The sequence below is a fragment of the Peromyscus californicus genome, unplaced genomic scaffold, assembly GCF_007827085.1.
Source record: "Peromyscus californicus insignis strain IS unplaced genomic scaffold, ASM782708v3 Scaffold_9__1_contigs__length_137607984, whole genome shotgun sequence".
In the NCBI taxonomy this organism is placed as follows: Eukaryota; Metazoa; Chordata; class Mammalia; order Rodentia; family Cricetidae; genus Peromyscus; species Peromyscus californicus.
This window is the reverse complement of record NW_026294617.1, coordinates 111,831,423-111,847,289: the sequence shown is the minus strand read 5'-3', so window position 1 is coordinate 111,847,289 and position 15,867 is coordinate 111,831,423. Positions and strand designations below refer to the sequence as shown.

General features: G+C 37.7%; 1 protein-coding gene across 1 annotated transcript in view; it reads right to left on the bottom strand.

Moving 5' to 3' along the window:
* The window catches only part of Tacr3 (tachykinin receptor 3), an 87,289-nt gene that overhangs the window by 52,785 nt on the left and 18,637 nt on the right, over positions 1–15,867 (bottom strand). Inside the window, exons 2-3 of the mRNA XM_052730550.1 lie at positions 5,945–6,133; positions 3,057–3,207 (exon numbers count right to left, since the gene is read on the bottom strand). Coding sequence (XP_052586510.1) covers positions 3,057–3,207; positions 5,945–6,133 — 340 coding nt within the window. The remainder of the gene's footprint in view (positions 1–3,056; positions 3,208–5,944; positions 6,134–15,867) is intronic.

The window sequence follows — 15,867 nt, the reverse complement described above, 5'->3', positions numbered from 1 at the left end:
GATAAAAATCTATAGGCATCCTAGAAATTTCTTAATCAATTAACAGGAAAAAAAAAGTCCTGTGCTCAGTGCATGAATTGACTGTTTGAAACCTAGGGCTTATGCAGGGACACTTGGCTCAGCCTGGGAGGACGGGACTGGACCTGCCTGGACTGAGTCTACCAGGTTGATCTCAATCCTCGGGGGAGTCTTTGCCCTGGAGGAGATGGGAATGGGGGGATGGGCTGGGGGGGAGGGGATGGGGGCGGGAGGAAGGAGAACAAGGGAATCTGTGGTTGATATATAGAATTAAATTATATTGTAAAAATAAAATAAAAAAAAACCCTAGAATCAGATATTTGCATGTGGACGTGAGTTCTGCTTCTGCATTCAGGCTGTCCACACAGGGAAGAGAACAACATGGCATTAGAAAGGAGCACCAACTTGGACTTAAGTGATGCTGTGCAAAAGGCACCAGGTATCAAAATTCATATACTTAGGTAATATTCATGTGAAAACTGAGATGGAGTGGTTAATCCCAATTTATCTGAAAGTTTATCATTTAAAGTATTGAACGTACTAGGTCCCATAAACTTAGAAATACAATGTATTGGTTTTTCTTCAAAAGATTTAACATAAAATGTCTTAAGCACAACTCTAAAGATTATAGGAGGCAGAGATAGAAAGAATGCCTCAGTCTCTCTTTTGAACCTTTGCTGTCCTTGAACTCACTGTAGACCAGGCTGGCACTGAATTTGTTGTCTTCTGACATAAGTTTTCTAAGTGCTAAGATTACAGGTGCCAACATACCTGCTAGCTGATATTATTTAAGTATATTTAAGGCGTGTTTATTTTTATACATGCTTTTAGAAGTCAGTCACATCTGTCAATATTTTATTTTTAAGTGGCTAGATCAAATTTGTTTGTGGGTTTGCTTTCCTAAATAGTCATGACTAATTTGCGCCGTTATATCCAGTGGTTTCATGTTCTGTCTTGAGTCTAATCAATGTTATCAATGATGTATTTATTCTCTGGGAAATAAGACATAATTACAAAGACTATCCAAGGCAGATAGTCATCCACATTACAGATGTGCTGACATGAAAAATAGGAGACCATCATGATGAGTTGAGACACTGTATTTCAAACCATAACAGGATACACACACACACACACACACACACACACACACACACACACACACACACAATTATGTGGCAGAAAAAATAAATTCAGTAGCCATTTTTTTAAAACAAGAAGAAATAAAGAGATATCTATACTTTTAAAATTAAGGTAAAATGAGAAATACTGTGAAGACACTGTTAGAACAATGGATAAACTGTGGAGAAATCCAGGTTGAGGTGAGATATGGCTATGAGATGTCCATAGCTGGGATGTCATTTTACATTATTTCAGTCAGAAAAAGATAAACGAATCAGAACTTTTAAGTGTCCTCTTTTCTGAAATAGTCTAGAAAAGTCATGTTCCAGATTGGGTTGGTGCTTCTACTCTGAAAGGGCAGATGTTGAAATCAAGGACACATTTATGTCTTATTATTACCAGTAACGGTAAAGGGGAAAAGACACAAACTTCCTCTTGGCTTTGTTCTCAATAAGACTTTATATTAAAAAAATAAAAGAACAAATAAGAATTTTTCATTTTTTTTTCTAGAAAAATATTGCATGTATATGAAAAAATTAAAATCTGTAAAAATACACTTGGATTACTTGAAAGCTGTTCTCTAACCTTCCATACAGATCTTGTAACATATAGCGATGTCCCCCGATGATGATGATGGTGATGATGGTGATGGTGATGATAGTAATAATAAAAGATTCCAAAGGAAATAAAGATACTTGTACAATGAGTATATTGTGGAAGCACTCCCTGTCTTAGGGTTTTTTCCTCAGGTGTTAAAGGGATAGTTAAACAGCATATCATTTTTAAGATGAGCTTTTTTAAAAACATCAAACGAAATTATATATATATATATATTTCATATCTGTATGTAGTCAAAAATAGATCATGCTCACTTACTGTTTTTAAATATAAAAGGTTGTGATGTATATTAATTTGACCTAAGTATCATTTAGCATCATTTGCCAGTAAAAGATGTGGTGTCAAAATGGAGTCATTTGCTACATGATATTTTAAAAACTGGTTTGATTTTTCTATGAGACAATAGTAGAGAAGATGTCTTAGGATTATAGCAAGATTTTAAAGGGACTCTCATGAGGTAGGTGGTAGTCCAATAGGTAGATTAATCAGTCCTAAATGGAATAGATCACATAGCCTGGCATGTGACGCAAAAAGCCCATTTCTGAGCAACTTTTACGGATTTTAGTATTCCATGTAAATGATCAGAAACTATTTTTCCAAGCCATTCAGTGAAGTGTAGAATACTACTAACGAAATTTTCATTCCATAAGCAGATGGTTGCTGATGAAGGGAAAGAACAAAGGTGAAGAAGGGAAAGAGAAGAGAAGAAGGAGGAGGAGAAGGTGGAGAAGAGGAGGGAAGGACAGAGGGAGGGGAGGAAGAGGAAGGGGGAGTGGAAGAAGAGGGAGAAGAAGAGGGAGAGAAGAGTGAGTGACAGGAGACAAGGTGGAGGAGAGAATTCCATTATTCTAACTTTTAGCAAGCAGTATCGTCTTGGGATAAAAGCAGCTTCGAGCAGATTTTAGAGTACAGCAGAGGTGCTCTGATAAAGCACCATGAAAAGCAGTTACACATGCAGGAATAAAACCAGCTAGATTCTATTTAAGTCAAAGTGACACTTTCAGGTGAAGTAACTGAGGCTGGGCCACAAAGGCGAGGGACAAAGGAGCTCATCCATAAGGATATAACTTCTACTGCAGACAGACACTCACAGACCTTCCAGGGCCAAGGTTTGCAGAATGCCAGCAACAGCAAATAGATTATGTAAGTGAAAAATTCTGTCAGACAAAGGAGGTGTTTAGAAAGGATGAAGTGGGATATGAAAGCAAGACATAGCAAACGGTACTAGTCGGTCTCATCTCCGTCTCAGAAAGTGACCCAGTCTACATCAATGTCAGGTCAGTCACACGGGAGAGTACCTTTCGTTTGGCCTTCAGCTGCTCATGGTACTTGTCACAGGTGTCTCCTGGGATCTCTCCTCCCCAGAGAGTAATTCCAACTATGGTGTAGGTGACACCCATAATCAGCAACGGGAAACAGTACACCAGGATGATGACAATAATATGGTACCTGCAGAGAAATACACACACATACTGGAGAATCTTTTGGAACAAAACATATGGGACTTTGAATTTGTTGAGCTTTAAATATAATACAAATGCAAACAGTTATTTTCACCTTAATCTCTATGTCTTCATTTCACAAACCTATCAAAATATCATACGAGCACTGTAACCTAGGGTCACGTGTCAAAGATTTTAATTTCCCATTTCCAAACTGTAATTTATGAATGAAATGAAGTCTTTTCTTAGTTTATACATCTTCCTTTCGCTTAGAATCAAGGCTGAACACCCCCATGTTTTGGTCCTTTGTTTAGTAATTGCTGAGCTAAACTATAAAACTGAATCTTCAAAGGTAAGGGTGCAGGATAGAATAAGCCAGCCATGATGTATATCTTATTCCATAAGAGATTTTTCTATTTATTCTTGTGACATCAAGCATTCATAGAATATTTTTTCTTCTGCATGAAAAGAGGAATTAAGCACTCTGAACCACATTGTGCATTTCTTTTGATTTTCAAGTAAAGCAGGTAAAAACATTTGCATGCATGTTTCCACAGTCATGGTATATTTGATTGCCTTATTAACTTGGATGACAAGCACATCATGCATGAGAAACACACAATTTTACAAATTTCCAAATTGAATTCTATGATTCCATACTTTTCCATCAAAGCGATAAGAATGTCCTTAGGTTGAAATGGAAGCATAATAGATAATATCCTGGTTAATATACAACTTTATACATTTTATATGGTTTCTACTGTCTTTTAAAGGCTTTAAATTAATGAGTTTGTAACTGTGGTTTGTCTTCTAAAATAAATTTTTTAAAAAAATTTACATCCCAGCTGCATTTTCCTTTTCCTTGCCTCCTTCCAGTCCCTCTCCCTCATGCCTCCTCTATTCCTACCCCCTAATCCACTCCACTGTTGCTGTTTAGGAAAGGGCAGATCTCCCCACGAGTATCAACAAAACATGGCATATCAAGTTGCAGTAAGACTAAGCACCTCCCACGTATTAAGACTGAGCAAGGCAACCCAGTATAAGGAGTAGGGTTCCAAAGGCCAGTAAAAGAGTCAGAGACAGCACCTGCTCCCACTGTTAGGAGTCCCACAAGAGGACTAACCTGCACAACTGTCACATATATGCAGAAGGCCTAGGTCAGTCCCACTCAGGCTCCCTGGTTGTTGGTTCAGTCTCTGTAAGCCCCTATGAGCCCAGGTTAGTTGATTCTGTGAGTAAAGGACACCATAAAATAAATCTTCAACCTTCTTGCCTATCTTCTTTCTGGTACTAAGTACTGATTTAAAATCAATGTGGAAGTGACTCAGAATGATAACATGCTGTAGCTAAGATTATTCATAATAATAGGTAGATATGGCAGCTTAATAACCCTGCCCGCCTTCCCTGTAGCAGTGCTTTCCACTTGACCAAGAGAGAAAACTTGGAATGAAAGCTCCTAAAAAGAAATTGGGCCTGGATGACTGATTGATTAGAATACTGTGGAGAAATTGGAAAGCAGCAGGCCCAGAGGCTACTTATCTTATCTTGGGCTGGTTCTAGCCCTCTGGAATAGTCATTCCTTGTCTACCTCTGTCTTAACTAACATCTTTTTACTGATAGATAAAAAGGAGTTGGAATCTATTAACTTAGCAGACCACTAGCTTCCACCAGCCTAAAAGCTAAGAATGTCATCAGATGGCATTTTTTGCCTATAGAAAGCACCCCCATCTCACTGTACCTGCCTTTCTGATGTACCCACCAGTGTATTTTAAACTTGTCTTGATTTATGACTTTCTTTGTTTCATAAATCTTAATGAAACTGCTTCCACACTGAAACATGGAATTTGGAGAAACCTAAATCTGTGTTCATGGGTCATGGTCACTTGAAAATGGCTCCAGAATAAACTGTCTTTTATTCCCTTAAAAGATATGTCTGTACTCTTGGGAGAGCAGAGTTAGATAGAATAACCACATAAGAGGTGACTGCAGGCCAGACATGGCTGCCCAGGCCTTTGACCCCAACCCTTGGGAGGCAGAGGCAGGCATAGCACTTGGAGTTCAAGGCCAGCCAGGGATGCATAGAGAGACCTTGTCTCAAAAAATTGATAGTTATTGGCAGCATTTGTTATTTTTAAATGTCATCAAAAAATAAGAAAACAAGTTCATTGAAATTTACTGGAACTGAAAAAAAATCAATTAAATAATTATGTTTTTCTGTTTTACTTTTTTCAACTTAGGTCTAAAATATGAAATTCCAATTCTATCCAACAGCATACCCATTTCCTTTTTAATTTAGTGTCCAGGCTTTTTCATGCTGAAATGAACAAACACATACAACATACAAATGAAAGCAAAACAAAATTAAAACACCTGCCAGGACTTCCCTCTACTTCAGCCAGGCTTTCTAAAAGAGCAATCAACACATTGGGCATTAGTTCCTACTTCCTAGCTTCTCAGTCAACAGTACCCTGCTGTCCCTGGCACACTGCTTCCAGCTTTTACCAACCCCTTTAGGAAATGCTAGTGCTTCTCCAACAGAAGTCATCACATTTCCAATTAAAAACCTTTGTAGCTTTGCAAATCGACACATCACATCGTAGTGTATTTTTACATGTCTTTCCCCTAGTAATATAGAAGCCTTAACATGAATGACTGTGTCTTACCTGCACAGTTTTCTCCCAATCTTCATTTCCCTAAATGTTTGGTTAGATTAAGTTGAAAATTGTCAAGGAGCATTAACTTACGTGAAATGTTGCTTGGGACCCTCTGGCCACTGCACATAGCAAAGAGTACGCCCTGGCATGACTTTTATTTTGGAATAGAGACACTGAGGGAAGGCAAGTAGAAATGCCAAAATCCAAATACTCCCAATGACAATCTTGGTGGCTGTGGCAGACAGTCTGGGTTTCAAAGGATCGATAATGGCCATGTACCTATGTGAAATAAAGAAGAGCATTCTGTCATTCCCTTCATTATTGGAATTTAAACTGGAACTTCAAAGGTGCTTTAATAGATGTGTCTCCGAACTTAAGTTGATAAGGATTTTGCATCTAGAGGTAGCCCAGATAGGTAACAATGGCACTATCACAGGAATTGGCAGATCTGGGGTCAAATCCTATTCTGAGACTTGCTTAACTGTTTAAAACTCAGCTTCATTATTTTTAAAATAGAAATAAGAACATCCACGCCTTAGGGGTGCAGTAAGGATCAATGGAAACAATATAAGTGGAAGTATTGATTACTTGATGCTGTGCCTAGAACACTATCTGAATTCATAAATATCTGCTGGATGGAACTGAAAAAGTATCCATTGAATGCCTGAAAATATAGGCTCATTACCTGAGCAGCTTCCTTTCTTTCTTTCTTTGTTTCTTTGTTTCTTTGTTTCTTTGTTTCTTTGTTTCTTTCTTTCTCCCTTTCTTTTTTTTTGTCAGTGCTGAGAGTCAAGCATGGGCCTTGCTGCCACCAGCCATGAAAGAGCTTTGTCACTGAGCTGTATTCCCAGTCACTAATTATCATTTCTTAATGTCTCTGATGGCTTAACTTTTTAATAGAAGTTTAGGGTTAGGTAACATGGATCGTAGGTAGCTAGATGATCGACAAGGATAGAGAATGCCATGAGAAGGCTGTGGCCTACACCCTCACTTAAAGCAGCAATATAATTCAGTTGGTGTGAGTGTTAAGCTATGTTAAGCTGGATAGAGGTTTGGCTTTCATACTATCCAACAAATTGAGTTTCTATTGCACCATGGGAAAATACATGGTGTTTATTACATAATCATCCACAGCCTATGTTGGTAATGTGCACTTGTACACTACAAGGAATTTTGGAGGTGTTGCATATATTTAGTAACTTGATTATGGTGACTGTATCATAGTTAAATACATTTTCTCAAACTCATCAGGTTGTACATACTGTATATCAATTATACATTATTGAAGCTTAAAAATAGAAAAATAAAAAAACTTGATTATAAAAAATCAAAGTGAACCACACAAGATAATATAATGCAAAGTCGGAATGGAAGGCTACTTAAAATTCACCCCTCATGTTCTTGATGATGAAGATATCACCACCAGCAATCACTGATTACTAACTATAGCCAGGCACTTCATGATGAGTACATTAAAGGCCTAAAGTAACATCATCAATATGTTACTTCATCAATGCTACCATGAGGTAGATTTTATAGAAAAGAAAATTGAGGCTTAAAGAGATGAAAATCACTCATAGTTGAACAAAAATGGAAAACCCTTGTCTATGGGGTAACAAAGAAGTAGAATTATCATCTCTCTGGATATTCTGGTAGTTTTCAAAGTCCAAATAAACACAAACTGTGGCACTGATAGTCACATAAAGACCACAGAAGAGGAGGTAAATAGATATAAGCTGGAACCTTACAGAGCATCAATAATAACATTTTTATCTTCTAAATCCAAAAGCACAACGCTAAACACTGAAGTCAGGCATGCGATAGCAGGAGTTGTAGGCAAGCATGTTTTTGTTCTCACTGATGCTGCTTCTAAATTTCAAAGTATTTGTCATAATATATTCAGTTATGGCTTTATGGGTATTTCCATAGTCAAGCACACTTGCCAATAAAGTTTGTTGTACTACTGAATTGTGTATTACTCAATTATGCCACAATCTGACTTCTTTTTTGGCTTTGTTAGCATGCCATTTGGATATTTGTGCAATTGGTTTTATATGCTTAGAGTACTTTCTAGTCCTATAACACAGATAAGACAAAACAAACTCCTAATTTTTCATTGACTCCTTTGTATAGTTATTCTAACTTTAGATAAATTATGTCCTGATAGGTAGATTATTATTTATTTTGAATTATGTGGAATCAATTTATGTTCTCACAAAGTGGTATGACATATTGAAACTTCAAAAGGCTTTTAAAATCTTATTTTTATTTATTATTGTTTGTACATGTGTGAGTATAATATATGTGTCAGAAGACAGCTCTGGAGTCTGTTTTCTCTTCCTGCATTAACATGGGTTCTGGGGATGGAATCCAGGTGGTTTGGAATGCCTAGCAAGCACTTTTCCTTGCTGAGCCATCATGTCAGCTCTTGGAACTTAAGGCATTTTTCTCCTTACTGGTCTATTATTATGTTATTCAATGAAATGCCAAGTTAAAGCCTATTGTGGTATTCCAAACAATGCGATAATATAGCAGTGAGCACAAATGCCATTTTAATTGCTTAAATCCTATGAAACAGATACTGAATTAATCCATTTTCTCTTGATTTAAATAATAACCTGAATCTGGGTGATTTATAAAGAAAAAAGTTTATATCGCTTGTAGTGTTGGAGCTCAAAGACACGGCACTGTAAGCAGCTAGTGAGAACCCCCAATGGGGCACCACTGTGATAGGACAACTCATTAAGCAGAGATCACAGGGCAGGATGGGGAGCAGCCATTCAGGGGCTGACACTACTTTTGTCTCATCACCTTCTTTCAGACTTAAACTCACCACTTTCTGCTGTGGGATGTTCTGTATGGCAAATGTGTTGCTCTGATTGGTCAATAAATAAAACACTGATTGGCCATTGGCTAGGCAGGAAGTATAGGCGGGACAAGGAGGAGAAAAAAGCTGGGAAGTGGAAGGCTGAGTCAGAGAGACACTGCCAGCCGCCACGATGACAAACAGCATGTGAAGATGCCAGTAAACCACGAGCCATGTGGCAAGGTATAGATTAATGGAAATGGATTAATTTAAGCTGTAAGAACAGTTAGCAAGAAGCCTGCCACGACCATACAGTTTGTAACCAATATAAGTCTCTGTGTTTACTTGGTCGGGTCTGAGTGGCTGTGGGACTGGCGGGTGATAGAGATTTGTCCTGACTGTGGGCCAGGCAGGAAAACTCTAGCTACAAATGGCGCCCAACGTGGGGCAAGAGTTTCCACCTAAAAACTGAGAAAAAAGATTCTAAAACGGAGCTAAAAACAGTTTCTAATTGTCTCTCTCAAATGAGCAGCAGCTGCCGGCTGCAGTATGGCGGGAATGAGGCCTCTGCAAATGGCACATTAAGCTGCGTGGTAGATTTAGACTTTGCTAGTACAAAACAAAAAAAAAAAGAGAGGTTTCTGGGCTACACGCTGCTTGGATAAAAGCATAGACCCACGATAGCTCCCAGAGCTGGTGGTAAACCACCGCCATGTTGGGAAGCTGAGGTGGGCGGAGCCAGCAGCCACAGCTGCTGCAGTTTAAAGCAATAGATTTACAATAAGACAGATTCAGATGTAGTAGTTTACAATGTGTGTAAAATATACGTAGGCTTGAAAGAGACAAAAAAGGTGATATATACAGTTATAGAAACAAATACATAGTTTTAAAAAATAAAGTCTTTAAATAGACAGTAAAATTAATATAAAAAATAAGCCACATGAAGATGAATATTACACAGAGAATCTGGATTGTGTTGTCTTTGGGATTTTTAACTGCAGAAAAACATTTGATTGTAAAAGCTGTTGAGTTATGCCAAAATGTGTATTTTAAAGGTACCTTGACTTCAAAATTTGGATATAAGGATGTGTTGCTTTGGAAAGGAGACTCTGCTTTTGTTCCCACAGAAAGCCAAAGGCTATGGATTTGTTCCAGATTAAGATACATCAGGTTTGACCAGCCAAGACCCCCTGAAAGGTCTCCGATGACACCATGACCCAGATGATCCAACACCCAGAATGGTTTGAAGGCAACTGGCTCAGACAATACAGCCTCATGGACTATTCCATAATCCTAAAATTTTCTTTGTGTCCCCATAAGATACAGCACCCTCCTCCAGCAGGAAGTAGTAAGAGAAGCTACGCCCAAAATCCCAAATTATATGTAATTTTACTTTGTTAAGGTTAAAACCTTCCTTTTTGAAAAAAAAAAGGGGGAAGTGCTGTGGGATGTTCCGTATGGCAAATGTGTTGCTCTGATTGGTCAATAAATAAAACACTGATTGGCCATTGGCTAGGCAGGAAGTATAGGTGGGACAAGGAGGAGAATAAAGCTGGGAAGTGGAAGGCTGAGTCAGAGAGACACTGCCAGCCACCACGATGACAAACAGCATGTGAAGATGCCGGTAAGCCACGAGCCATGTGGCAAGGTATAGATTAATAGAAATGGATTAATTTAAGCTGTAAGAACAGTTAGCAAGAAGCCTGCCACGGCCATACAGTTTGTAACCAATATAAGTCTCTGTGTTTACTTGGTCAGGTCTGAGTGGCTGTGGGACTGGCGGGTGATAGAGATTTGTCCTGACTGTGGGCCAGGCAGGAAAACTCTAGCTACAACTTTCCACCATGCTCATGTGTAAAGGTTCTATCACCCTTTAACATCCGTGCATTGAGAACTGAACTTCCAAGACATCAGCCTAGAGAACGAACAGTGTCTGAACCACAGCAGAATCTGACCAAATGACCTCACTAGGTATCAATTACAGATATGACAAATCCACAAAGACAGGGCCAAGGTGGTCCATTGACTGGTGAAATCATGCTTATATCATATATGGGATGTTTCTAAAGAACATCATTCCAGGTTAAAACTCTGAAGGATGAGTAGACAGGATGGGCCCAAATTAAATATCACGGATGTCATAAAAAGGGTGAAGTATTGAAATACAGAGACACGGGGAAGTGGAGAAAAGCACCCAGATTTAAGTTGGAAAATGGTTGGTGAGAGACTGGAGACAGTTATGTGGAGCCTGTTTTGTTTGGATTAGAGACTATGCTTCAAGGACAGGGCCTGGTCACTGACCACTGCATTTAGCTAACAGCTTGATGAAAGTAATGGAATGACAAGATACAGAAGGGAGAACCAGTAGGAAAAAAGCAGTAAAATTTTTTCATTGCTGAAGACCAGTTTGAAACTGATTCTGTCACTTACACTTCCTGTCCTGAATCTTGCCCCAACAGTAGTAACTGGCTCCCCAGTATGAATGGAGCAAATCCATGCTTAGGCTCATGGGAACTGGCTCAACAGTATGATGGAGCAAATACATGCTTAGGCTCATGGGAACTGGCTTACCAGTATGATGGAACAAATCCATGCTTAGGCTCATGGGAACTGGCTTACCAGTATGAATGGAGCAAACCCATGCTTAGGCTCATGGGAACTGGCTCACCAGTATGATGGAGCAAATCCATGCTTAGGCTCATGAGAACTGGCTTACCAGTATGATGGAGCAAATACATGCTTAGGCTCATGGAAACTCTGTTCTAAAGAAGACAATTAATTCTTACATGCATCCTTTGGACTCAAGACTTCTGCACACATTCTTTGTCTTCTAATACGAGACCATCTTTAATTACAATTTTATGCTATAAGTGGGGAGTATTTTGTATTTACTTTGATTTTTTTGAAAATTAAATGTTTTGATTTAATTTGCTTATTTATTCTCCATAAACCACTCATTTCTGTTTTGTAAGTATTATAGGTACCTAGTATAATTTATTCTTTTGCTAGTATTTTCAGAAATCTGTTTCTTGACCCTTATGTGTGTTCTACACATTGGAAGTTTTACAATGAAAAATGCAACCCTCAGAAGTTTACTTGATTACATAAATCAGGTGAGGAAAAGTTTCCTGAAGGGATACAGATTTCTCTTGTTCTCATTTTGCATCTGACCACAGTAAGTGCTCCAAACTATAAATCCCGATGTAAAATGTGCACTGGATAGCTAGCTATAGCTGTTCAGGATGTACAGTGATTTATAAAATTTCAGCTCTGGCTCTTGAGTGCTAGGTTACTTTTACTTTGACAAACCATTTGAGAGATAAGAAACCTTTGCTTAAGTTGTATTTCCTGGGTAAGAGAAACCCTGTCTTGAAAAAAAAAGTTTTATCTTTATTTCCCATAATGTCTCCAAGAATTTAAGAATGAGATAATAAATTAATAATTAATAAATTAATCATAATATTATCTTAATAAAATTAATTAATTAATTAATTCTTATGTGTGTAAAACAATTATTAAAGAATGAGAGAGCTTGAAGTTGATGAGTGGGAGGAATTGAAGGGAACAGTGGGAAGGGAAATGATGTAAATTCAATACTTATATATGAAAATTTCAAAAGATAAATTAAAAAATGGTCAATAACAACCATAGCATAGAGTTTCCTGGGAGTTTGGAGGCATTTGAGTGGGAGAATAGAATATGAATCTTCTACACTGAATTTTGCTTGCTTAACAACAGCAAAAGAAGATGCTTTTAAACTTTATAAGATACAATTTTAGATTTATGTAATCCCGAGTCTACATAATTCAATGATGCCTCTAGAGTAGTAAAATGACGGTTTATAATGAAAAATTTTCCTTAATAGAATTTAGGTAGGAGATTGCATGTGACTTTTCTTTAAAAAAATAAAGCTACAAAGAATGCAGGAGTTCAGGCAAATCCCACCATATTAAGAATTTTGATGGTGGTGAGTTTATTGTTGCTGTTTTATTGTTTTTCTTTTTCAATATGGGGTAGTTTTGAGTGATAAAATTGGGTTTGTAACACCTTAAATTCCAAGCAAGGAGAAGCACATTATTATATTGCTAAGCAACTATGTTATTTTCTGCCTCTCTTGATTCCTTTAATTGAAAGCATTCTCTAATGTTTCTCAAATTATGCATATGTTTTGCTGTGAGAGCAGAGCAATGAAGGTGTTCCTCATGGTGCTTAGGAAGGGCTATGGAGCAACTGGGGATATACAAATCCTTTTCTCTTGTGTGGTTTTTGAAGCTTAATAAACCTAAAAGTTATTTTTATCTTTAATTGTTAATTACATATTTGTGGATTTAAAGCTTCAAGCAATTAAGATCCATGATGATTTATTTGCTTGATAAAGTTCCCTTATCTATTCATACTTGGCCACTTAAAAACATTCACTTAGTCAGTTAGCTAGTTTGAAACAAGTTCCCTTTTGATGTCCAAGCCTTCCTTGCTTTCCAGGGATGGAGGATGCATGGATCAAACACAGCCCATAAGCATCCTTTTATGTAAGTTGCTGATCACTGCTTACCAACCTCTTTCTGCCTTTGTGGATAAAATATAGACCTCAGTGACAGAAGAGGTAGTGACTGACTCTATGACCAATTAGAAAATTCTGCCATATTTTCAAATCTTCTATAATATAGAATATTGATACATTCATGTAGCTGAAGAGTTTCTCTCCAGGTCCCACCAAGCCCCTGCAGTCCCACAACCCACATACAAAATAATCACTCAGACGCTTATATTACTTATAAACTGGCTGTGGCAGGCTTCTTGCTAGCTGTTCTTATATCTTAAATCAACCCATTCCTATTAATCTATACCTTGCCACGTGGCTCGTGGTTTACCGGCATCTTCATGTGCTGCTTGTCATGGCGGCGGCTGGCAGGTCTCTCCCTCTGCCTTTCTGTTCCCTCAATTCTCCTCTCTGTTAGTCTCGCCTATACTTCCTGTCTGGCTACTGGCCAATCAGTGTTTTATTTATACAGAGCGGTATCCACAGCACATTCATGTTAAAATGGGAAACTACTTTGGTTTTGTTGTCAGTTAAATGTTTAAAGCTGTTTGGGTTACATGACAAGTGTTTTCTACTATAAATCCATCCCTTCATGACCATCCATTGGAAGGTTTCCAGATTAGCTAAAAGAACGTATGTATCTCTTTCCTCATCACTAACGATTGTGCCATCATTGCTATACACACAGTAGCATTTCCTTTTTTCCTTACTGTGGAGCTAAGAATGGAACCCTGATTAGGAGGCCAGTTTCTCAGTTCACAGCAGCTTTTACTTAACTGATTTATTGCTTGAGATTATTGATGAGAGCTATAGATTTTTCAGCTTTGTTTTCTCACCATGTGAGGATCTTTTAACTGTCTAGAGTAAAGAATCTCATTTATTGTCGCACTTAGTGTTAATAGAGTGATTAGAAAGTTGACAATTATTCTGTATAGCCAACCTGCTTGATACCAAAGTTTGAAAATTTTTCATAAAGAGACTTTAATTTGTTGGTAGTTTCCATAGTTGTCTCTAAGCTTATTCTCTTCCTTAGATGTCTTATTTTGATCGATTGATTTTCTAACTATGCTTGCTTATAAAATATTATACACAATGGTAACTCCTGTTTTGTCTGGATTTCACACTGATGAAATGGGCCTTTAATCCCAGCACTCGGGAGGCAGAGCCAGGCGGATCGCTGTGAGTTCGAGGCCAGCCTGGGCTACCAAGTGAGTTCCAGGAAAGGCGCAAAGCTACACAGAGAAACCCTGTCTCGAAAAACCAAAAAAAAAAAAAAAAAAAAAAAAAAAAAAAAAGAATTTAAAAAAAAAAAAATTAACTTTCCAAATGAGAATGTAACAATATTAAAACACGAGAAGAGTGCACATTGCATATACTATTTTATCCCCTCTCCCATCAAACTTTATTTTCCCATACATTGAGAGATCTTTCAACTTCATTTACTTATTGATGTTGTAAAATTTATCCAAAATATTATCTCTCTCATGTCCTAAATAAACCACTGGAAATTGATTATACATATCCATTTTGTAAAGTCATGAGTTTTTTGATGAAATGGATGTGTTCTGAGATGTGCATTTGTCATTTCCAAACTTCCAGGCACCATAAAGTGTACTTGCTTATACATAGACAGGAAAGGTTAACTGTACCTATGTATATATGAGGTTGTTGTCTGGTAACTGGTGCACTATTTGACAGTAAACTTTTAAATTTTCTATTAGTATTCTCTCTCTCTCCTCTCTCTCTCTCTCTCTCTCTCTCTCTCTCTCTCTCTCTCTCTCTCTCTCTCTCTCTCTCTCTCTCTGTGTGTGTGTGCGCGCGCGTGCGCGCGCGCGCGTGCGCGCGCGCACTTCAAACCAAAGACTTTGATAAACACTCTACCACTAACCTACATCCCCATAAATGGTTTTTAATCAGTAGAAGGATTGTACTCTAAGACAAGAATAAAACCTATAGTATGGGGGATATATAAGCTAGTAATATAGTTAAATATAATGCAATGAACGTAATTGTACATTCCATAATTTTTATAAGACTGGCATCTTGGAAAATTTCTTTATACCAGAAACACATGAGTAATATGTTGCACTAAGAGTATTCAACTTTTTATAGTCTTATAAAGTCACCATCTGACCACGTCACATGCAATTAGAGGTGAATTACATTCAATTGGCTCTGAGGGCATGAGAAACTGAAGAGACGATCCTATAATCCTCCTCTGTCCTCTTAAACAGAATGTCAACAGTGCACAAACTCAATCTCAAGGCCTCTTTCAAGTAGTCACAACTGTGCTCATGATGATGACAACTGTCATGCTTGGAGGATCATTCTACAACAGGAAAGTCTTTAAGCTTGGGACTTATACAAAACTCTGCTATAACCCAGTTGATATGTTATGCAACGTACTCTACTAACTCAACAATTTATATCTTAGTTTTATGTAATTTGCAACAAATTGTCACTAACTCAGTGGTATAAACAACATAAATTCAATAAAATACAATTTCTATGGTTCAGAAATCTGTGGAAAATGTCACTCAGTCTTCTACTTAGATCACATAAGCTTTGAGCACGTTTACATCTGGGACACTGACTAGCAAAGCATCTATGTCTACCTTTCCAAGGGTGTCAGGAAAATGTTCTTGTGGCCACAAGTTTCATGAAAAC